The 24,374-nt window shown below is 40.0% G+C and overlaps 1 protein-coding gene across 1 annotated transcript in view; it reads left to right on the top strand.

Annotated features, from left to right (window-relative positions):
- Positions 1-18,535, top strand: part of DYNC1LI2 (dynein cytoplasmic 1 light intermediate chain 2) — a 125,249-nt gene extending 106,714 nt beyond the window's left edge. Inside the window, exons 12-13 of the mRNA XM_033941511.1 lie at positions 4,620-4,736; positions 15,385-18,535. Coding sequence (XP_033797402.1) covers positions 4,620-4,736; positions 15,385-15,491 — 224 coding nt within the window. The 3' untranslated portion in view covers positions 15,492-18,535. The remainder of the gene's footprint in view (positions 1-4,619; positions 4,737-15,384) is intronic.
- Positions 18,536-24,374: the final 5,839 nt, after the last annotated feature.

The raw sequence follows: 24,374 nt of genomic DNA, 5'->3' as shown, positions 1-24,374 counted from the left end.
TGGTCCGACCATTTCACTTATTATTTCAATCTAATTTGGACTCGGCTAAAATCTAAGATACACCCACGGACAAAAAGAGAACACCTCACAAGGGGCCATATCAACCCAGAGGAATATTGGTCACAATATGATCTACAAGCAAAGATAAAAGAAGAAGAAGGAGCTGACGTCTATGCTTACTGGATGAAAACTAGCACGTCCATCTTAGACAAAATTGCCCCTATACGAAAGAGCAAAAGCTGCTCAAACAAATACAACAAATGGTTTGACATTGTACTCCTAACAATGAAACAATCAGTAAGATGATTAGAAAGAATCTGGAATAAAACGGGAAAACTGTCGGACCGAAACAACTGGAGATCCAACATAAAACTCTACAAACAACAGATAAAAGGAAAACATAAAACTTTTTACTCATCCAAAATTAACTCATCTAATACTAGCTCAAAAGGAGCCAATACAAAAGAACTGTTCAACATAGTTTCAAATTTATTTGACACCACATGCCACACTCAACCCATGCATAATACCAAGCTACCCTCAGCAAATGATCTAGCACAATATTTCGATTCAAAAATCAAAAACCTAAGAAATAGCTACTCGACAATTGTTGCATACGAACATCAATCAATTTATATACAAAGAAATGAAATACCAGCGGACATGATCTGGAGTTCCTTCCACAATTTAGATTGGAATAACTACATAAACTTATGTAACAAATATTCTAAATCATACTGTGTCCTGGACTCATGTCCCCCAGAGATTATGAAGGCAGCTCCACTAGACTTTAAATTATCTCTATTGAATTATCTAACCAATAACCTAAACAATGGAAAATTCCTCACCAACAATGGTCATATGATAATAACCCTAATCCTAAAAAATTGTAAAGAATCATCAACATCAATAACCAACTATAGACCAGTAGCATCTATTCCATTTATGGTAAAAATCATAGAAGGATTGGTACACACCCAACTAATGGAATATCTTGACCAATTCTCTCTTCTGCACGAAACCCAATCTGGTTTTAGGCCTCTGTTTAGCACTGAGACAGTAGTCGCGGCCATTCTGGACAATTTGCGTTACTTGTTCAGTAAGGGCCTCAACGCCCTAATCATGCAATTTGACATGAGCTCTGCCTTTGACTTCGTGGACCATGGAAAATTATTACAATTCCTAGACGCAATTGGAATCAGAGGAGAGGTACTGAACTGGTTTCGAGGTTTCCTTATATCAAGCACCTACCAAGTCGTTTTAATCACGATCTCTCTGACACATGGAGCAATCCATCTGGCGTGCCACAGGGATCACCACTATCCCCTTTGCTCTTCAATGTTTACATGTCTTCATTGGGTGCACAACTGTCCCAGCTGGGGATAAAACTATTTAGCTATGCTGACGACTTTCACGGTAATCATCCCATTCACCAACTCTGTCTCAGAAGTCACCCTCAAAGCAACAGAAGTACTAAATATTGTGAGCCTTTGGGACAATTAGGGAATTTCCAAGTACCTATCTTATTTATTTTTATTTATTGTATCTTTTAATGCATCATTTTTGTAAACCGCTTAGAAACCTCACTGTTATTAGCGGTATATAAGAATTAAATTAAATTAAAATTAAATTAAATAAATCGAATGGAGCAATGGATGACTGAATTCAGACTAAAACTAAACTCAGAGAAAACAAAATTTTTCATAACATTGCCACACCCACTTGACACTAAAGCACCAATGTGCATCAGTAACCTTAGTTACCCCATTCAACCCACTATGAAGATATTAGGAGTAACACTGGACCAGAGCCTGACCATGAAAGACCAGGTAGACTTCTTGATTAGAAAAATCTTTATGACAGGGGTTGCCATCCAACACATAACTAACAATTGGAAAAATCACAGAACCCTTAGTTATACATTTTGGTGGAATACATTATGCCATATATTTAATATGGAACGAGCAATAGTAGTACAAAGAGGGACATATATTAAATTTATAAAAATATGGGGGCCATTGGCAAAAAATTGCAGTGAATAGTCATCACTTCTTCTCTTCTCCTTTTCGTTTTCTTTTTTAGCACACTAAAGGGGAGAGGGAGTTGGAAATAATGTTATATATTATGTTATAATATGATATATAATATGATATATAATATGTGTATATTTTTATTGAAAATATGATGAAGGGTGGGTGGTGGGGGAGTTATTGATTTTACTAGATGTTTATATGGCAGATATCAAAGTGCTATTCTGGAATAATTTGTTGTAATATATTCTTTTGTGCACTTGTTGTTTAATTTGAAAACGAATAAAGAATTATTAAAAAAAAAAGAAAAATCTTTCTCACCCTCTGGAAGCTTTGGTCCATCAGAGCTTACTTTGATGCCTCATCATTTTGAATTCTGGTACAATCCCTTATACTGAGTCAACTCGATTATTGTAACATCGCCTGCTTGGCACTCCCCCAGAAGAATATGCAGCGATTGCAACTAGTACAAAATGCAGCGGTTAGACTACTTGTGATCACGTAACACCTTCCTATCGACATCTACACTGGCTGCCGATGGAGGCACGTGTGAAATTCAAGTTTGGTTGCTTTTGCTTCAAGGTACTTTATGGCTTAGCTCCTAAATATATAACCAACCTTTTCTCTTTCACAATCAACAGACACAAGCGAAGCTCACACCCAAACTTTGTTTCTCCACCGGTTAGAGGTTGTAAATTTAAAAGTCATCACCAATATCTTTTCTCACATCAAGCAGCACTTTGGGGTAAAGATCTAGAACAATTACTCGTGCCTATTACTTATAGGGAATTAAGGAAACGCCTAAAAACACATCTGTTCTGAAATACTTAGGAAACCAACATATACAATCCTTAATCCTCAACAAACGATCCCTAAATCTATCAATCACTAAGTCTGTATTTTGTTTATTCCATTCAATCTGTAACATTTCTAATCATTGTAAACCGCATAGAACTTCACGGTCCTGCGGTATATAAATTGTTGTTATTATTATTATTATGCTATTCCTGCATTGAGTTCAGAAGAGCCTGGTTGGCCTGCTTTGGAGTTTTATCGTACCGGCTCCACCACTTTGACTGACCAGATTTTTAGTTTATTTTACCTGGTTTTATTTTAGTTTGTTTTATTTCTGTTGGGATCTATTTAATTTTGTGTTCTCTTGTTTTATTTTCTTTATTTTTTTTCTTATTTTATTTCTTCAGCTATGTACATATTTATATTTATTATATTGTTCATTCTTGCTATTTCCCCAGGCACTTTAGTTTAGAATGTGAGCCCATCCAGGACAGAGAGAGAAGTTTTTCTTAATGTGCCTTAAGTTGAGTTAATTTATGTAAATTGTAATCCACTCAGAACAGTGGATGTGATGGAATATAAATACAGTGGATCCTTGGTTTACGAGCATAATTTGTTCCAGAAGCATGCTCGTAAACCAAATTACTCATTTATCAAAGCCAGTTTCCCCATAGAAAGTAAGGGAAACTTGCTTGATTGGTTCCACCTCCCCCCCCCCACCGAGGCCACTGGTGCGCTTCCACATCCCCCCACCCGCAAACGCCACCCCCTGCGAACCGGCATGGCCCCCCCCTCGCGAATGCTCATCCTCCGCCCACCCAAACTGAAGGTTTACCCCCAATCTGGCACCAGCACACAGCACCAATCCACAGGAGGTCCTGGTGCCCAAAGATCATGCTGCTTGTCGGACTGGGCCTTGAGCATCTGCGCATGCTCAAGGCCTTCTGCTCCTGCCTCTCTCTGAGATTCTCGGAGAGAATGAGAGCCAGAAGGCTGGCACCTCCTGTGGGTTGGTGCTGCGTGCCAGTGCCAGATTGGGGGTAAGCCTTCAGTTTGGGCAGGGGATACCAGTTTGCGCGGGGGGGTGGGCTTTCACGAGTGGGGCGATGCCGGTTCGCGGGGGACGACGACTCGCAAATCAAGTCAATGCTCGGTTTGCGAGTCACGATTTGCGATAATGTTTTGTTTGTCTTGCAAAACACTCGCAAACTGCGTTACTCGCAAACCGAGGTTTGACTGTATTTTAAATAAATACATTTTGAGAAGCATTTGCTTTGTATGTAATCCAAATTTTATACTACATTGAAAAGATCTTATAACCTGCAGTTACTATTGAGGTTCAAAGCAGAAAACAATAAGAGCAATTAGAAAGTAACTAGAAATTACATCAAAATGAAAATTATTATAAATTCAACACAATGACAAGATGTCGAGTAAAATATCACCAGATCATTGCAGGCCAAATGCATATTTTCTGAACAAAATAGTTTTCAGTAATTTTTTAAAGCAAAAATAATCGGCCTCTTTTAGAAAGCTGCGCTAGCGGCCCCAAAGACCATAGAGATTTAAAGGTCTTTGGGGGTGATGCCGCGCGGCAGCGGCTAGCACGGCTTTGTAAAAGAGGCCGTATATGTAGTTCCCCTAATAGATAAAAGAAGAGTATTCAGGTTGGGATTGCCTGGTAGAGTAATGAATTGCCTAACAACTTATGAGATTTTAATACATTTCAACAATGGAAAAAAGTAAACCTCTGAGCGATTCAAAGTCACTCTTATTTGTTGGTTCTTGTTCTAGATGCTGCTGCAAGTGAAGGTGTTTTGGCTAGTTTCTTCAACAGCTTGTTGAGTAAAAAGACTGGCTCTCCTGGAAGTCCAGGAGCTGGAACAGTGCCCACCACAGCCAAAAAGTCCGGTATGTAAAATAACACTGAAAATTCCACAGAGGATCTGACTCTAAAGCGATCTGTGTTTGTGGGTGGGGGCTGATACTTAAAATGAAATGTATAGAAGCCCGAGTAAGACTTCTTATTTCTTTATTCTTTTGGCACTCTGCAGCAAGTCACGTCTTCATCTTATGAGATGCAGAGAACATTCCAATTTGAGTCATGGCTCTGTTTCATTCTTTGCAGCTTCACTAATTCTTGGTTTTAAGGCATCAATTCACCAGAGAGAAATCATGAATTACTGCTTTAGGTTAGCTTTTTAAAGGTTTGTTTCCCCTGAAATGTGTATTGCCAACCTCCCCTTTTTTTTAATTTTTACCTTTAGTTTTGTCTTTAATTTTTACCTTTAGTTTTGTCTTTAATTTTTACCTTTAGTTTTTTTAATTTTTACCTTTAGTTTTGTCTTTAATTTTTACCTTTAGTTTTGTCTTTAATTTTTACCTTTAGTTTTTTTAGTTTTTACCTTTAGTTCTGCTGTTGCATATACAGGTATCAGGATTTGAAGTTTGATCATTTTGTTGCCCTTTACCTCACTGAAGGTAACAGAGTAAAATAGTAGATGACGGCAGATAAAGACCCAAATGGTCCATCTAGTCTGCCCAACCTGATTCAATCTAAAAATTTGTTGAGGGGTTGTTTTGTTTTGGTTTTTCTTCTTCTCCTTAGCTATTTCTGAGCAAGAATCTAAAGCTCTACCCGGTACTGTTCTTGGGTTCCAACTTATTTTAATCAGATGTTCAATAATACTCACACGTAAAACAGCTGACAGGGACATCTAATGAGATACATCACTCCCACCGACTCACAATTTGTCCTGTACCGTAACTTATGTCCCCGTTGCAAGTGGGCGTGTATGATGGTATTAGTAATGATATCATGACTACATAAGCTACAATGGTGGATAGTACCATACAGTCTTACTCGGGAACTCCCTTTCTAGCCCCCTCACCATCAAAAATGTCTAATCACAGATTCTTTGATGCTAGGCAGGGACACTCATCTAGATGGTCTTCACACTCAGGGAGTGTAGTTTCATCACAAACAGACCCTTCATAGCATAACGAGAACAGGAATGGATTTTTCGCTTGGCGTCTGAAGAACCCACGGGAATAAATTCAGATTGGCTGACATTTATTTTTCTGAAACTTTTTAAACTTACATTCTTTATTTTTTTACACCGCTATTAACAAAGAAAATGTGAGCAAACTCAAGAGGATTTTCCAAACGCTGAGTAGTAAGTATCATTCTGACAATGAGTTGCGGTTTCTGCTCTGGTATGTATTTTGACAGATTTTTCAAATCTCCAACCTCTGTTCTACTTTATTTAATTTTATTTCACAGGGTTGATTTTCCCAGGAGTAGAATCAGCTGTTTAAACAATCTATTAGATGTCATTGAAATCGTAACATCATGATAATGATGACATCAGATGCTGTGATGGATGAAATCCAGTTCTACAGTGGCCATTTTGCATGCCGTTGAGCATAGAGCACAAATGGGAGGCTGTTTTGTATAAGTTTTCCAAAGATTTATGTCTAGTAATGTACTCAATTTTCTCTAAAATTTTTATAGTTAAGCTTGGTTTGCCCTGACGCAGCTTCAGTGAAACACTGGCTGGCCATCGTCAGCTATTGGCTGGATCACAAAAAGAGCATGGTTTGATCTCTGGCTGTGCTTTACTAGTATGGCTTAACTACACAGAAAATACTGCAAATACAAGATAAGTGAACTTTACAGTTTTTGAGTAATGGTTGAACTTTATAGACCAGTTTCTGAATAAGAGTTGAACTTTGCAGACGTTTTATTGAGAGCACTAAAGCACAAGACAAATTAACTTAAAGTTCTGGAGTGAATTATTAAAATTTGAATTTAACACATTAGATTTGGGGAGGAGGAGGTTTTTTTTAATGCCAGTGAGGTATCTCCCAAGTTTGTATCCGTTTGTATTAGAGTAATTGCAGCAGGTCAGAGTCTGAGGCTTTTTCCTCCTTCTTAACAAATTGTTTAAACAGACAAAAGAAAATAAAATGAAATAGACCTTTTTACAGTCTTCCCAGACTAGAGATTAGCATTTTTCTTAAAGAGGTTTTTTGGATTGTAAATAGTGGTGTTCCCCAGCGGTCTATGCTGGAACTGCTGCTTTTTAACATATTTATCAATGATCTGGAGATGGGAATAACTAGTGAGATAATTAAATTTGCTGATGATACAAAGTTGTTAAATTGCAAGAGGATTGTGAAAAATTGTAAGAGAAACTTGGGAAACTGGGCATCAAAATGGCAGATGGTGTTTAATGTGAGCAAGTGCAAAGTGATGCATGGTTCTATGTTAGGAGTCACTGCCCAGGAAAAGGATCTAGGTGTCATTGTTGAGGATACATTAAAACCCTCATCTTAAATGTGTGGTGGCGGCTAAGAACGTTAGAAATTATCAGGAAAGGAATGGAAATTGGTATGGCCGCACCTTGAATATCGTGTGTAATTCTGATCATCATATCTCAAAAAAGATATAACAGAATTAGAAAAGGTACAGAGAGGGCAGCGAAAATGATAAAAGGGCTGAGACGACTTCCTTATGAGGAAAGGCTAAAGCGGCTAGGGCTCTTCAGCTTGGACAACAGACTGCTCAGGGGTGATATGATAGAAGTCTATAAAATACTGAGTGGAGTGGAAATGTTAGATGTGAATTGCTTGTTTACTCTTTCCAAAAAATACTAGGACTAGGGGGCATGCGATGAAACTACTAAGTAGTAGATTTTAAACAAACCTGAGAAAATATTTCTTCACACAATGTGAATTAAACTTTGGAATTTGTTGCTGGAGAATGTGGTGAAATCATTTAGCATAGCGGGGTTTTAAAAAGGTTTGGATAAATTCCTAAAAGGGAAGTTCATAGCCATTATTGAGATGGCTTGGGGAAGTCCACTACTTATTCTTAGGATAAGCTGCATAAAATCTGTCTTATACCTTAGCAGTGTTCTTCCCAGAAATTTTTTCCAGCCGGGTGGCATGAAAAAGTAGCCGGGTGGGGCGGGACGGGGAAATTTGGTGGTGGGGAAAATTAAGGGCTCCTTTTACTAAGCTGCAATAGCGTTTTTAGCGCATGCAGAATTGCCGCGCTACACAGCTAGAACTAACGCCAGCTCAATGCTGGCATTAGTGTTTAGCACATGCGGCAATTCTGCGCGAGCTAAACGCGTAGTAAAACTGCTAGCGCAGCTTAGTAAAAAGAGCCCTAAATGTGTACTATTTGTATTAGTTAATTATTATTAGTTATTTTCCAATGCTCAATATGACTGCCTTTCTTAAGGTTTGACATTTGTTCCATAATTTTTTATTAAATTTAAGAAGTATGCAATTCTAGAAGTGAATAATTAAATATTTGCCCTCTTTCAAATGGTATAGAGCAGCGTCTCTCAAACTTTTTTAACTCCGGCACACTAAACAGAGCAAATGTTTTTTTGTGGCACACTAAATGCAGCAAATGTTTTTCATGGCTGGAAAAATTTCTGGGGAGAACACTGTTGCCGTTAGTTTTCAAGGTCCAATCACGTCAAAGAATGATGCTTATCTGAGCAGTTGTATAATAAAAAGAATGGATAAGATAACATGAGAAGTGAAATTCTCATGAATCAGAGGGATACATACCCTGTAGATCCTAAAAGCAGGCTTGTGGATTAGATATAAACTATGAAGGCAGTGGTGTACCTAGCATATGTGACACCTGAGGCCCATCATTTTTTGACACCCCCCCCCCACAATCTGTATGAAAAACATGATTTTTAGTAACAATCCACACATCACACAAGAGTGTACCTAGGAAAAGGCAGCATCTTTCATACTGCACTGAGCAGTACAACATCAATACACCCATTGTAAAACTAAACAAGCCAGACTAGTACAGATCAATCCTACACAGTGAATACTAACTGAAAACCATGTCTTTCGAACACAGAACACAGAAAACACCTTCGCCTAGTATGGAATATGTAATCACAACTAACCCCTCTCTCCCTTTTACAAAACTATAATGTGTATTTTAGCCATGGTGGTAACAGCTCAGACTCTCATAGAATTCTGAGCAATTACCACCATGGCCGGTGCTAAAAAAAACCCTCTACAGTTTTGTAAAAGGGGGGATAAAATAGAAAAACGTAGACAAAGGTTAAATTGAACCACCATGAAGCTGGACTCTGTATACAATGCAACACCACAGAAACAGCGATGCATCTCCCCTAAAGCAAAAAAAATAAATAGAATTTTTTTCTACATTGTCTTCTCTGGTTTCTGCTTTCCTCATAGTCTTGTCACTCTCTTCCTTTCATCCACTGTCTACCCTCTGCCCCTTCTATATGGCATCTTCTCTCCTTGTATTCCCCTTCCATCTCTCCCTTCACTCCTATTATTCTGGCATCCATCTTCTTCCCTTCCCTCCTCCAATGGTCTGGCATCTCTCTCCTGTTCTTCCCTTCCCTCTCCCACACGCCCATGGTCTGGCATTTCACTCTCTCCTCTCCCTTCCCCCCACTTCCATCAGCATCTGCCCCCTTTCTTTCCCTCCAACCCAATTCCATCCAGTATCCTTCTCCCTTATGTCTCTCTCTCCTTTCCCTGCACACCAATTCCATCAGCATCTGCCCCCTTTCTCTCCCTCCACCACCATTCCATGCCACCCTGACCCCCTTTTTCTCCCTCTAACACCCTTCTATGCTCCTCTCTCCCTCCAAACCAGCAAGGTCCCATGATGACTGCTTCTGTTGCCTCTGCCTCTGGAAGATGTAAGTGATGTTGGAGGGGGTGGGCCGGCAGACACAGGGAGTTGTGGCAAGGTTCCGCAATGACTGCAGCTGCCAGTCCACCCCTTCCGACGCCACTTACGTCTTCCGGAGGCAGAGGTGGCAAATGCAGTCATCGCAGGACCTTCCTGCACTTCAGTGTGGCTGCCGACTATGCTTCGGAATAAGTACAGCAGCCGCGCTGAGGTGTAGGTGCCATTTAGAGCAGCTCAGAAGTTCTGGATCCAGCCAGCTGTGTACCCCTCTAAGGCTGGCACCCGGGGCGGTCTGCCACTGTATGAGGGGACAAAAAATAATAAAAAGAATGGATAACTTGACCGAATTAGACATGTCATACAATTATAACCACAAAAATATGTCATAAAATGTAATTCTAAACTCAAAAGACTCCAGACGAAAAGCAGACTATAGAAAGGAAACCAGAAAAGACTGGGTAGATGAAAAGTGAAACCTGGGAAAGATCTAAATTATTGTTCAAATGAGCTTCTATTAAAACCAAAGAATAAAACCACAGCACTCAGGAAAGTAAAAAAGGGAGAGTAAAATGGACTTACCGAAAAGGTCTCTGCACTGATGAGATAAACTCGTACGCAGAATAAATGTGAACACGCGACAGTGGGGCAATGATGTTTGATCTGTTGAAAGAGGTGCCAAAACAGTGTCAGCAGTGGATTGAATGCACACTAATAGGGGAGGGGCATCGGGCTGTTAAAAAAGGCTGCTTTAATAAATAAATACTGGTGAAAAACTAAATAAAAAACCAAAACCATGATAAAATGCCGAACCTGACTGCAAGTGGTAGTGAAAGTAGCATAAGGCACCCGTAGTACTGTTAGTGCCAGAATAAAGAACCGTGCTGTACATGAGGAGAAAAAAAGAAAGAATGAGGTGATAAGATGTAAAGTGCTGGCCCCTCACTGCACCACTTGATAAAACTAAGGAGCGATGTTCTAGAGCAGGGGTGCCCACACTTTTTGGGCTTGCGAGCTACTTTTAAAATGACCAAGTCAAAATGATCTACCAATAATAAAATAAAAAAAAAACCACAAAGCACACTATACGCATAGAAAATGTTAATTATCATTCCTATTCCAGGGTTTTTCAAAGAGGTCAAAGCAGATGACTCTATGCACTGTCACCTCAGTAACAACCATACAAAAATAGACAAATATACCCCCTCCCTTTTTACTAAACCACGATAGCAGTTTTTAGCGCAGGGAGCTGTGCTGAATGCACAGCGCTGCTCTCGACGCTCATAGGCTCCCTGCGCTAAAAACCTCTATTGCGGTTTAGTAAAAGGGGACCTTAGTGTAAAATATAGACAGCTGATATAAATTCAGACACATTTTGGTCACTAAATTTAAAATAAAATCATTTTTCCTACCTTGTCTGGTTATTTCATGATTCTCTGGTTGCACTTTCTTCTTCTGCCTGTGCATCCAATCTTTCTTCCCTTCTTTTAGCCTATATGCTTCCTCTCCTCCAGACCTCATTCCCTCCCCCAAACTTTCCTTCCTCTCTCCCTGCCCTTTCTTTCTCTCTGCCTCCCTTTCTTTTTTTTCTGTTTCTCTTCTTTCCTTCTGTCTCCCTGCCTGCCCTTTTTCTTTCTTTCTCCCTGCCCTCCCCCAAGCCACTGCCACTGCCATGGGGACCAGGATCCAAACCGCCACCAATAACAGGCCCCAAACCGCCACCAATAACAGGCCCGAAATACGACGTTGCCCCAAGCTTTCCCTGCTTCGGCCAACCAGTATTCCTCTCCCCAAAGTCAATTCTGCAGTCGGGGAGAGGAAGGCTGATTGGCCCAAGATCGCGATCCACCTATTGGGGGAAATGCTGTCGGGTCCTGCCTTCACGGAAACAGAAAGTAGGCAGGACCCGGCAGCAAGAAGAGCAAATGCTTCACTAACCTATCTCCCGCCTTAGCCCGTAGCGAACGTTTGCTTCAGGGCTCTCAACATGTGCGTGCCGGCTTCCCTTCTCCCCCCCCCCCCCCCGAACATAACTTCCGATTTTGGAGGGAAGAGAAGGGAAGCCGGCACGAACATGTTGAGAGCCCTGAAGCAAACGTTCGCTACGGGCTAAGGCGGGAGATAGGTTAGTGAAGCATTTGCTCTTCTTGCTGCCGGGTCCTGCCTACTTTCTATTTCCGCGAAGGCAGGACCCGGCAGCATTTCCCCCAATAGAGCCCCGGAGCATAAGTTAGCTACGGGCTGAAATCTCCAAGCCGGGTTTTTTTTAATGTTCAGCAGCGGCGGAGGCAGCAGATAATAGCCGGGCGCTGGTCTAAATTAGCTGAGCGGACCGCCCAGCTAAAAGGCCCTAGGGAGAACACTGCCTTAGGATCTAGCTAGGTACTTGGGACCTGGGCTGGAAATAGGATACAGGGCTTGATGGACCTTTGGTCTATCCCAGTATGGCAGTTCTTATGTTTTGTTTCTGTAATCCCTTAGTAGCCTATTCCACACACAACCAGCTATCAAGCTGCCTCCTGTGACTTGGGTTCTTAATGTGGTTCTCTCTACACTTATGAAATCTCCTTTTGAGCCATTTACTTGCTGTCTCTCAAACTACTTACTTGGAAAGTCCTATTCCTCATAGCCCTCACATCTGTACACCATGTGAGTGAACTTCAAGCCCTTATATCAGCTCCTCCCTATTCAAGATTCTATCACGACAGAGTTGTCCTTTGAAAACATCTGAAAATTTCTAAAGTAGCCTTGGAATTCCACCTTAACCAGTCCATTGTTTTACCCATTTTCTTTGTAAATCCACATACATATCCTGGAGAAGCAGCCCTTCAGACCTTGGGCTGCAGATGTGCTCTGGCATACCACTTGAACTGAACTAAGCCACATAGGAGGTTCTCCCAGCTCTTTATCGCTTTTGATCCTAATAGGCTAGGAGTTGCTGTTTCAATTTCCATTTGGCTGGCGAACTGTATCTCCTTTGTGTATACTCAAACTGGGTTGATACTTCAAGACCATGTAACAGCCCATAATGTAGGGGCTATGGCTGCCTCTGTAGCTTATTTTCACTCTGCATCTATTGAAGAAATCTGCAAAGTGGCCACTCAGTCTTCAATGCACACATTTACTTCTCACTACCATTTAGAACTCAACTGCAGAAGAGATGATTAGTTTGGGCAAGCAATCCTGCACAATCTATTTTCTACTTAAAGCTAACATTCCCTCCAACCCTGTTGAGTTTCACCAGGCTCCTGTATATTCAATGTTAAACCTCTTCCTGAGCCATGATCCTGGCAGCTTGGGAGTCCACATGTGAGAATATTATGCCTGCTTGCCTATAGCAAGTGTTCTTCAAGGACAGTAGGTATATATTCTCACAACTCACTCACCTCCTTTCCATAGTTGGCTTCTTAGCTTTGTTACTGAATTGCTATCCTGTGAGCTGCTGGACAGGAAGGCACCAACATGCATGTGGTATGGACACTTACTAAAGATTTAAAGTGATAGTGCACTGGGTTCCATGAATGATAGAATGTAAGAATATATGCCTGATATCCTCAGCGACCACCTGCTACAGGCACCCTGGAGGAAAGAAGCCTGTCTCAAATAACAAGAGAGATCTTCTGGGCAATTGCATCGTGTCTTAGCAATTGACAGCGAGGACAGAAATTGTGGCAAACTGGAATCTGTTTCTGCCATCATCTACGTTGCTGTTATAGATTTACCTACATTTTGTATGTTTGTATTTAGTGTCTGTTCTTTTGACCTGACAACCTTCTTCCTATTTCCTACTCTGATAAGAGAGAACCTATTTAAAAGCAGAATTAAATACAATGAACTGTAAAATTTGTTTTCATTTTACAAAGATATTTGTTGTGCCATTTGTTCTTTTAATTTGCTTAAAGAGTATATATATCATGATTTATACTTTTAAACAGAATTTAGGAAAATACAGTACTCCCCCCCCCCCCCCAATTCACAGAGATTCCGTTCCAGGAACCCCTGCAAATTTTGAAAAACCGTGAATACGGTTAAAGGGCAGATGGGGCACCAGCAGGTGCAAAATCGCTCGAGGCAGGAGAGGACAGCTGGGGCGCCGGCGGGTGCAAAATAACTCGCGGTATGCTCCGACCGCCTCTTCCTGTTACTAGTCAAGCTACACCAATCAGGGGCTACTTTGATACGCAGCTCCTGATTAGTGTAGCCTAAATTTAGTACACGAAGAGGCGGTCGGAGAATACCGCAAATTAGTGAGTCCGTGAATTTGGAGGGGAACACTGTATATGAAATTTTGTAATCAAATTATTGGCCATATCATTTTTTAATGGTAGCCCATTAGAAATAAGCAAGATGGCCTATTTGCTACCTCAGTGTTGAAATTTCTTAATGCAAGAACTTTAGCATGAACATTTACTCTAACTCCATATACTCTTCAGCATCATCATCATCATCCCTCCCTAAACCTACCCAAAAAGGTAGATTTATTTTTTACATCTTGTAATATCTTTTGCCAAAAAAAAAAAAAGGCAGATATAAGATTTCATTGTATAGTGCTATACTATATACCCACTGTAGAGGATCTGGAAAATAATTGAAGAACTAAACACCCTAATGTCATCGCTTTCACATAGAAAAGGTGGTCTGCATAGACTAACTAGGTAGGTACTATCCTACGTGTTTTTTCTCTGTTAATAAGGCCCTTTCTTTAATGACCTGAAAGAATATAGATGAAAAACCCTTTTGTTTTGTTGAAGGTCAGTAAAATTATCAGAAGAGAAACTCATGAAATATAATTCATCTTAGAAATACAAGAGGATTTTGCTAGATTTTCTTTGGGAGTAATGTCCCCAAATGGGTTAATTCTGCACATACACTTAAAAAGGAAGACCATCCAAAACACTTACATTCAAAGAAAGTTCAATTCTGGCTGGTGTGTGGTTGCTGAGCGGAGTCTCACTCTAAACCACAAAAGACGAGGGGAGAAAAAAGCCTCAGAGTTATGTAGCAGTGCAATCACTAAACAGTAAGCTGCCATATCATAGGCATAAAAAAAACCCACTTCGTAACAGCAAAGTTTAGTAATGAGAAACTGCTAATCAGCTGCTCACAAAAGGGAAAAAAAAGGACTTAGATTTAATCCATCAACATGATTCTACATGCTGCCTCCACTCCCGGCAAGAGATTCCTTGTTTCGCCACAGAAAAGTAGCTTCATCATGGGAGAACTTAATTTTTTAAAACCCACTTTCATGCACAAGTCCACTCTGTTCTTAACTGCCATAAGAGTGGACTTTTATGGCAGTTAAGAACAGAGTGGACTTGTGCACAAAAGTGGGTTTTAAAAGTTAGTTTCTCCCTTGATGCAGCTATTTTTCTATGGCGAAACAGAAAGTCAGGAGTGGAGCTAGCATGTGGAGAGAAGTCCTGCGTATTTGGAATCATGCTGATGGAAAGCTAAGTCCCCTTCCCCCCCCCCCTTTTGTGTGCACCTGATTGGCAGTTTCTCATTACTAAACTTTGCTGTTACCGTGTGGGGTTTTTTTTATGCCTATGATTATTATTATATGACAGCTTGCTGATTGTGCTGCCATATGACTGAGGCTTTTTTTCTCCCCTTGTTGTCTTTTGCAGTTTAGAGTGAAACTCCGATCAGCGACCACACCCCAGCCAGTATTGAACTTTAATTCTGCACATACCATGACAGAAGTGAGCCTTGCTCGTTCTTATGCTAGGGAATGTTGCATTCTGGTTCTATTTTTTAAGAGAAAAATATTTTGATGTTTCTTGATATTATAGTAAATGGTGTGTATTTAAAACAAGATAGTACATATCATCTTACTCTTTACTCTTTTAGGACAGAAGCCTGTTTTGACCAATGTCCAAGAAGAACTGGACAGAATGACCCGTAAGCCAGACACCGTGGTAACCCCAAACTCTTCCCCAACTGAGAACGAAGCTTGATGATTCTGTAATAAACTGCTTATGTAAATGACCAAATAATAACTATGTATATTGATCTGATAAGACCAAGACTTGTCCAATATGGCAGATGCTGTCAGTTTTCTTGGGGGTCAGGGGGGAGATGAAGATTTAATGTAAAACCTCATTGGCGTGTCCAAGGTTAAAAATGCACATTCAGGAAGCTTGTACATGAAGTCCCTGTGTTCAAAACTAACCATTTACAGTTTATATAGGGCAGCTTATTTTTGGGTTTACACAAGATCCTTGGAAAGTAAAATGTAAAATTCTTACTAAAACACAATTAGGGAAGGTATGCAAGAATAAAGCAAAAAGAAATCAAATGCAAGTTACTTGGGAATATTTACTGGAAGTCTGGCCAGTAGCATGTTAAACTCTTCTGTTCACAAAGAAGATGAAGCCGTGTGATGTGGAAGGATCCATGAATGGAGTGTTGCATCAAACCAAGGAAGAATTGACTTGGATGGGACAGAGGAAATTTGGACAAAATGGAGAAGAGCAGTGTTATTGAATCTTGTGTACTTAATATTCTCATTGTTTAGCTCCTAGCTTTTTGAGAAATCTTCAAACTTGATAGTACAGTATCATGGGAATTATTCTGGTTCCTATTTACATCTTTGTTTTAATAAAAGATGTATGAAACCCAGAGGCCCGCTGGGTGTGTGGCTTACACAGGGAGAAATGTGACAACTTACAGATCCAAGTGCCTGGCGCAGCGTACAGTGTGTCATCAGTAGGTGCTTGAACTTGTTCTGCACTAGATTAGTTGGTCACTTTTTTTTATTATAAAATTAGTAGTTTTGACAGATGTATTTAATTTTAAATTTTATTTTCTGATAAACTCCTGTATATGTATAAAAAAAAAAACAAGACACAGTGAAGCTGCTGGCACATGGTTAGAATAATTGATGATACACCATTTTCCCATATTGGAATATGCTACAGAAATTGTTTAAATTCATAGTTCTGTGTCATGTGTGCGCATGTATATTTATATATTTTTTTTCTGGTGTTGCCAACCAAAATAGGCTCCTGCCTTACAGATATCAGAAATTTATGTTGTTTATAGAAACCCACTCTTTGCAAACCTAGATTGAAACTTCCATGTTCAAGGCACTAAAGAACATGCTTGCTCCTGAAATTCTTTTGTTCTGTGGTGCGTTGGTTTATACCATGTAGCATTTTCTAAGGAAAAGGTGAGATGCTCATCCCACCCCCTCCCCAGCCATTTCCACACAGATTGAGTTGAGCTTCACTTCAGGTCTTCATTCCTTAAATTATTTTTACAGTTCCTGAAATGGCACTTTTAAATCCTTTTTTTTGAAGTAAAAACACTACCTGTTTAAGGCACTTAGAATAAGCGGTGCTATTCATGCTGGAGAAGAGTGGCAAATAGACTTAGAATTGTACAGCATTTACTCTTTATTGATGATGAACACCCCAAAACCTGGCTGCAGTTTCCCTAGTATGTACCATTACTTATTCATGCACAAAGCCACTAATCTCTGTTCCTGTACCAAATGTTAAACCTTATGGTCCTGTGTGGAGGCTGGTTTTCTTGGGGCAGGGGGATCCTATTTATCTAAACACCACTGTCTAGAAAGCTGAGTATTTACTTGCTTCAGATAAAATATTAACATTGAAGCATGTTTCTTAGGCCAGTTCTGTGATTTAACATTGAAAATACATCTCTTTTTTAATTTTTGTTGCTTTCTATACATTTTCATCCTGAAGGTCTTGAAAGTCTGTCAAAGATGCATTGTATGGGTGCAGTTAAAGGGTCAGATTGCAGATGAAGTACAGGATGAAAATGTTTTCTAGCATTTTTTTTTAAGTGTAGGGGAAGTTTTATTAACTAGTGTAATATGTGCCTGTTAAGTTCCAGTAGGAAAGCCTGCATCCAGCTGCAGCATATCATAAGGAAATGTCATTGCATTTTGCCCATGTAATGTTTTAGGACTTGTACAAGAACACAGCAATGAAAGCAGTAAAAAACATTTTAGAACTCAAAGAACACGGTAATACAATAGTATGAAAAAAACACAAAACCTCAGTATAAAGTTGCATATTTTGTAATGTTGCATGTTTTTATGATTTGAATAGGTAAGCACTTTCCATAATGCGGCTGGCAAGTATTTCCATAGAGCATTATTCACTAAAATAGTGATTGAGCGAAAACAAGCAACATCACTTTATTCATAATTTATACCATTCCTAATGGAGGGTTTGTTTTCTGTGTGGGGTTTTTTTTTTTAACCAGACAAAACAAATGGTCAGTACTAGTTTTTCTTTCAAATGACTGCTCCTATAGAGTCTGTTTACTAAATGTTATTGCATGCTGGGTCCATCGAAGCAACATGGATGCATCTGCAGATAGTGCATGCCAATAACATTTAGTAAACAGGCCTCTTAAACTTGTGTGCCCAGAAAATTGCACTCTTGGGGCAGAGGAGGATAGACTGTTTTAAGCATTGGAACTAAAGGCCAATTTTATATACAGCCTTTCTCTTCTACAGGTAAAATTTTATTTGTAAGATAACACCTGTATGGTAGACTGAATTTTTTTTTATATATTTATATTAAATAGCAGTTACACCTAAAGTTCACACTTAAAGTTATAAGTTAAACACAGAGTTAATATTAAGGAGAATTGGCCTACCGTTACAATAAGATAAAATACTGTGGTTATGCTGCTTCGTTTTTGTTTTCATTTGAACTTTTTTTTTATTGGCATTTCAAGAACTTTGAACAGGCGTCTTCAAATTCTATTTAATGAGGTTGAAAGTGTATATCGACTTAATGCTGTAATGAAAGCCTACTGTGCTGTGTTAAGTTTATTGATGTATTCTTTTAACCTACATGTAGGGATTGCAAATGTATTGGACACACACCATAGTCCAGTTGTATGGCTTTAACCAGGCACCGTATGCAGTTGTGTGGAAGCTTGCTTTCTAGTGCTGGCTAAAACAAAAGGAGGACATGTCTAAGTACTGGCTTCAATAAAGATAAACCCAAACTGCTTAAAAGCATGTGATTTTTATTTGTGGCAAACTTGTTTATGTGGGGAGAAGGAAGGAATATTTTGGAAAGTCTTAAGAATCACAAGTTAAATTTGCTGTAGTATGATAATTTGTATGGTAGTTACTATAAGCTGTTTTTATGCTGCAGCTTAGAGGTAAACAGTAGATTCAATATTTAGATATGAACAATTATCAGGTGAAGAGTAAATTCTTCTAGAAAGCACTTGCCTGTTGATTTTTCAGTAGATGCTCTGGGGCCTTTTGCACAAGAAGAGCATGACTGGTGGGAGGACATTAAACAGTGGGTGGGTGCACAGAAAGTTACTGTATTAAGCTGTCTTCCTTTTCACACACTTGTCTCTCCTCCCAAAAGACAACCATTCAGCAATGTGACTTTAAGCATGTTAATAGGGAATATTTAATTAAACAAGCAGTACTAGATATCTTATCTTCTAGGATAACCCCCAGCACAAAATTTCGCAATTAACATTTCAGAAAATGTCAGACGTGAAGCATTTGAATCACATACCTCTATAATGAATGTCTCTTATGCAGATATTTGAAATTGTTTGAAATGAATTGGAGAAGAGGGTTTTTTTTTTCCCTGACCAAGGATTGAAAAGGCACCAGCCTAGTACAGCTTTGTGTTGGGAGCTGTGAGCATTGTTTTTCTGAGGTCCTTTTTTTTTTTCCTCCACTTTTTTGTTATTTAATTGGATATATTTTATATGGCACTAGAAGAACACAACACTTTATAATAGCTGTATTTTAAAATTGTTTTTAATATAACACCAGAAAAAAAATCCCCACTAGCTTTAAGAAGTGTACTTAGTGCAGCAGGACCATTAGTTGTTACAGATACCCATAAATGGTGCCTGCAATGGCTGAGGCCCAATCATGTTGCATTTCAACTTATATTATGTTCACAGATGTCTAAGATAGGTCTTCATGGTTGAGAAAAATAGTCCAAATGGATTTTTGGCTTTGTCTCCGTGGTCCCAGAGATGTGTTGGATACTGGGAATGCATCGGTTTCAAGAGTTGCACCATTTACTCTCACAGCAAGTATCAATAGAGGTCATTACGACCAGACATCATCCTTGTCCTCAACTTCTTCGATACAGAAAGCTCATGATGCTGAATGTTAGGTGGAAGCTGAGATGCACCAACACCGCACTGAAGCCTTTGGTGACTGTAACGCATCTCCTTCAATATCAAAAGGGGTGTAATAGTCTCCAAGGACTTGATACCTGGCTTCTGATACTCTCCAAGTGACTCAGGAGGTTATGACTACTCCAGAATTCCTTACACCTTTTGTTGAAGGTAGCCTATGGACTGGGAACTGGTTAAAAGAAAACAGGATAGAGACAAATGGCAAATTCTTTCAATTCTATTTGATATTTTATGAAATTCATTGGTTACTTCTGTTGGTATGCGGGTTGAATTCAAAGGTCTTGGCATGATGTTTAAGTTGCTTCAGCACAATTGTCTGTGTAGTGTTCGTTCCCTTTTGTAGTGATATTGCCGTTCACGTGATCTACGGTCATCAGATAGTTTGAAACTGGAAATTCCTTCTTTAGTTGCTATGTGGCTTACAGGGAATCGTAAATCTATGTTTTCAGTGCAGGGTCCGGCGTTGTGGAATGCTTTGCTGTTAACTTTGCGCCAATCGGATATTTTGTTGCAGTTTAGAAGGAGGGTGAAAACTGTACTGTTCGAGTGCTTTTTGGGTGTAGTTTTTTTATTTGTATTTATCTGCTATTATTTGTTTTTAATAATGACTTTGTATGTGATTTTGTGTTTGTTTGTATTTTAAATATGACTTTGTATGTGATTTTGTTCTCCACCTAGATTTGCAGATAGGCGAGTTAGAAATATTTTTAAATAAATAAGAATGGTGCTTTTTTTTTTTCAATAAATTTTTATTATAATTTGAATAATGCATTATCCATTAATAACAGGAAAAAAAAGAGAAATCTACAATCAAAGTACATAATTTCATCATGCATAAATCCTTTTTTAAGCCCACAAAACCGGGGGGGCAGGATACTAATACAACAAAAAAAGTAAAAGAAAAGATAAAGGAAAGATTCTCAGCTCACCTAGAACAAGAAGAAAGTAAAAGAAAAATTCTCAGCTCGACCTTCGTGAACCTTATATCAATCCTTACTATTATAGGGATACATGCCTCCTCAAAAATCTTAGGGATGAAACAATACAGAAAAAGAAATAAATAATATTATTTTTGCTCACGTGCAACTAAAAATTGTTGCAATTGAATGGGATCCCAGACAACATATTCAACATCATGTAACTTAACTAAGCATTTACAGGGAAATTTTAAATAAAAGACTCCTCTAGAGCCAAAACTCTAAGCTTTAACTTCAAAAATTATTTCCTTCTAAATTGAGTAGCTCTAGAAACGTCAGGAAAAATCCTAAGACACCACAAAATTTAGTTAACCTATTTTTAAAGTAAAGTTTCATTATTAACATTTTATCTATCTCGCTCATGCATGTTATCACCAGGGTGGATCGACTCTGAATCACATCTTGAGTATCTTCCAACAATTCAGTTAAATTAATTTCTCTAGCGACCAGATGATCCACCTCTTGGGCAGATTCTTTTTTTTTTTTTAGGTACATAATAATAATTATTTATTGGAAAATTCTCCGCATTGGGCAACCCCAGTATTTCTTTAAGGAATTTTTTTAACAAGATTTCAGGTGATAATAAATGAGTTACAGGGAAATTGACCAATCAGAGATTTCTCGCTCTTCATATTTTCCATAGATTCTATTTTGGCATATAAGACTGTAGAATCTTTAACAGCAGAGACTGAGACAGCTTGTAATGTATTACTATGAGCTTCCATAGCATTTAAACGTTTGTCCGAGCAATTTAAATTGGAATCCACATTTTCTAATTTAGATCTCAACTTCCTCACCTCTTTAGGCTTCCCCCCCCGGCTCCTTCCCCAACCCATGAAAAAGGACATGCGTTAGACATCATCAGCTTCATCGACCTCTCCGAATACAAAACTTTGATCGACGACACTCGCTGGGACCCCGTTCCCTGGTCCGACCACTTCCTAGGGGCTTTCTGCCTCCCCATCTTCATGTCCCACCTCGAACCCCCCCCCCCCCCCCCACATTCTCCCAATCCTATTACCTTCCGGAAAAAAATTGCGAGCGATTTGTTCTGGGCCAAATTCCTCAACCTAATTCCCACCATACACAACCCTCCAAACCCTGAATCCAACTGGCACAATTGGATCACCCTCTCTGAGACCACCTACCACTCCCTTGCCCCACTATCCACTAAAACGGTCTCCTACACACGCAAGGCCCCCTGGTACCTTCCCCTCCACAGACAACTAAAGCAGAAATGTCGAACACTAGAACGAAAATGGAAAAAATCCAAATCCCCCCACTGATAGACAGTCCTGGAGGACTTCCATTAAGTTCTACAACACCGAATTAAAAAAATCAAGGAAGAACTACTACGGCAACAAAATCTGCAGCTCCAACAACCAAAGTAACACTTTGTTCAATATTTGGCGTTCCATATCCTCTAAACACGATTCCTCCTCACTCCCCTCTTCTCCATCTGCTAACGATCTTGCAAAATTCTTCAATGAGAAAGTGACTACCTTACGATGCTCCTTTCCCCCAACCCCCGTCTACAACTCTCTGGTGCTCACTACCTCCACTCCTAATCTAACCGAGGCCAACCATATCCCAGCCGACAGATCCTGGACCGCCTTTGAGCTCGTTTCCGACTCCCAAGTCTCTAAACTCTGCCTCAAGTTAAAATCTTGCAACTGCACCTTAGATCCTTTCCCCTCCTACTTATACGAGAACATTCCAGCTCAGGCCATCTCATCTCTCACCAAACTCTTAAACTCCGCCCTGCTCTCAGGCCTATTTTCGACAGAAATGGGACGCATCTCCTTATCCCCTCTCTTGAAAAAAGCTGATCTGGACCCCTCCACTCCTTCCAGCTATCGCCCAATAGCCAACATTCCTCTCCTGACCAAAATGCTGGAATCTATCATAGCCACCCAACTCTCATCCTATCTTGAGAGATTCTCCATTCTTCTACCCTACCAACATGGATTCAGACCCAACTACAGCACTGAATCTCTCAGCCTCTTTGATCTCAAAGGTCCAACAACTCCACTCCTGCAACAAGTTCGCTGTCCTTCTTCAATTCGACCTCTCTGCAGCTTTCGACGTTGTCCACCATGACATACTAATCCTCCAACTCTCCGAAATTGGCATAAACTCCACAGTCCTAGATTGGTTCTCAAAATTCTTACGTTCCCGCTCCTACTTCGTTAACATGAATGGTACCTCATCCTCCCCTTGGAAACCGCTCTGCGGAGTCCCCCAGGGTTCACCTCTATCCCCGATTCTCTTCAATGTTTATATGTCCTCCCTGAAACTCCTCCACCTGTCTACCTCTGAGACACTTTACACCTACGCCGACGACATCCTTGTCCTTCTTGAAACTGACTCTAACCTCACCAACCTCTCTGACAACATCTCAACTTGCATAACAAATCTCCAATCCTGGGCTCTCACCGTCCAAATGAAACTAAATGAGACCAAAACAAAACTTCTTTGGCTTGGCCCGAAATTGGATCATCTACCCTCCCTCATCCCACTTCCTTCTGGCACCACTCTGCAGCTTGAGCACTCTAGCAAAGTTCTGGGCATTATCATTGACTCTTCATTGTCCTTTAACGAACACATCAACTCCCTAGTAAAAAAATGCTTTTTCAATCTTCATATGCTAAGGAAAGTCAGATCCTGCTTTCACCAGCAACATTTCGCTGTCCTTGTCCAATCCATCATTCTTTCCAGACTGGATTACTGCAACTCCATCTACCTAAGCCTAACAAAGAAAAGTCTTACCAGACTTCAACGGATTCAAAACACCGCAGCTAAACTAATCTTCGCAAAAGGCAAATTCGACCATGTCTCCCCTCTTCTGTCTAAGCTTCACTGGCTCCCAGTCTTCCTCAGGGTTCGCTACAAATGCGCCTGTCTTACCTACAAATCTCTTCACGGCATCCTTCCTCCCCTCTTTCCTCTATCTTGGCTCTCGAGTACTCATTCCACCAGATCCACTCAGAAATTCAAACTATCCTTCCCTTCGCTAAATGGCATTTCCCACACAGGAAAACTTGGAACGTCCCTCCTCTTCAGGATCACCGAACTGTGGAACAGCTTTACTGCCCATCTTCGGAGTTTGACCTCCCTACTACACTTCAGAAAACATCTGAAAACCTGGCTTTTCTCCAAAATGTAACTTCCCCCTCCCTCCCCCCCTCTCCTTCCTGTTTACCAAGCCCTCCTTACTTCCATTGGAGCTCCTTTCTTTGTTTTTAATTCCTGTAAACCGTGTCGAGCTCCACTTCTGTGGAGCCCGCCTACTTCGAAGGGCTTTAAACTAGGTAAGTCGGGGGTGGGTACCCAATTTTACACCGGAGCAGTAAGTAGCATTCCTGATGTAGCGAACCAACATTACGTTTCTAGGTCTGAGGTAAGTACCCTTACTGCAAACGAATCGCTAGGAGACAATTTGACTCAAATGGGTGGCTCACAACAGGAGCTTAGCAAACAGAAAGAGTGGAGAGCTATGTATATTAACGCACACAGCCTAGGGAATAAATTTCTAGAACTAGAAACAGAAATAGTTAATGCAGACATAGACATAGTAGCAATATCCGAAACATGGTTCACAGACTCTCATGGGTGGGATATAACCATACCAGGATACAACCTGATTAGACAAGATAGAGAGGGTAAGTTAGGTGGTGGGGTAGCACTTTACATCAA

Source organism: Geotrypetes seraphini, chromosome 4 (assembly GCF_902459505.1).
Source record: "Geotrypetes seraphini chromosome 4, aGeoSer1.1, whole genome shotgun sequence".
In the NCBI taxonomy this organism is placed as follows: domain Eukaryota; kingdom Metazoa; phylum Chordata; class Amphibia; order Gymnophiona; family Dermophiidae; genus Geotrypetes; species Geotrypetes seraphini.
The sequence above is the reverse complement of the archived record's forward strand: the minus strand, read 5'-3'. Positions and strand labels throughout refer to the sequence as shown.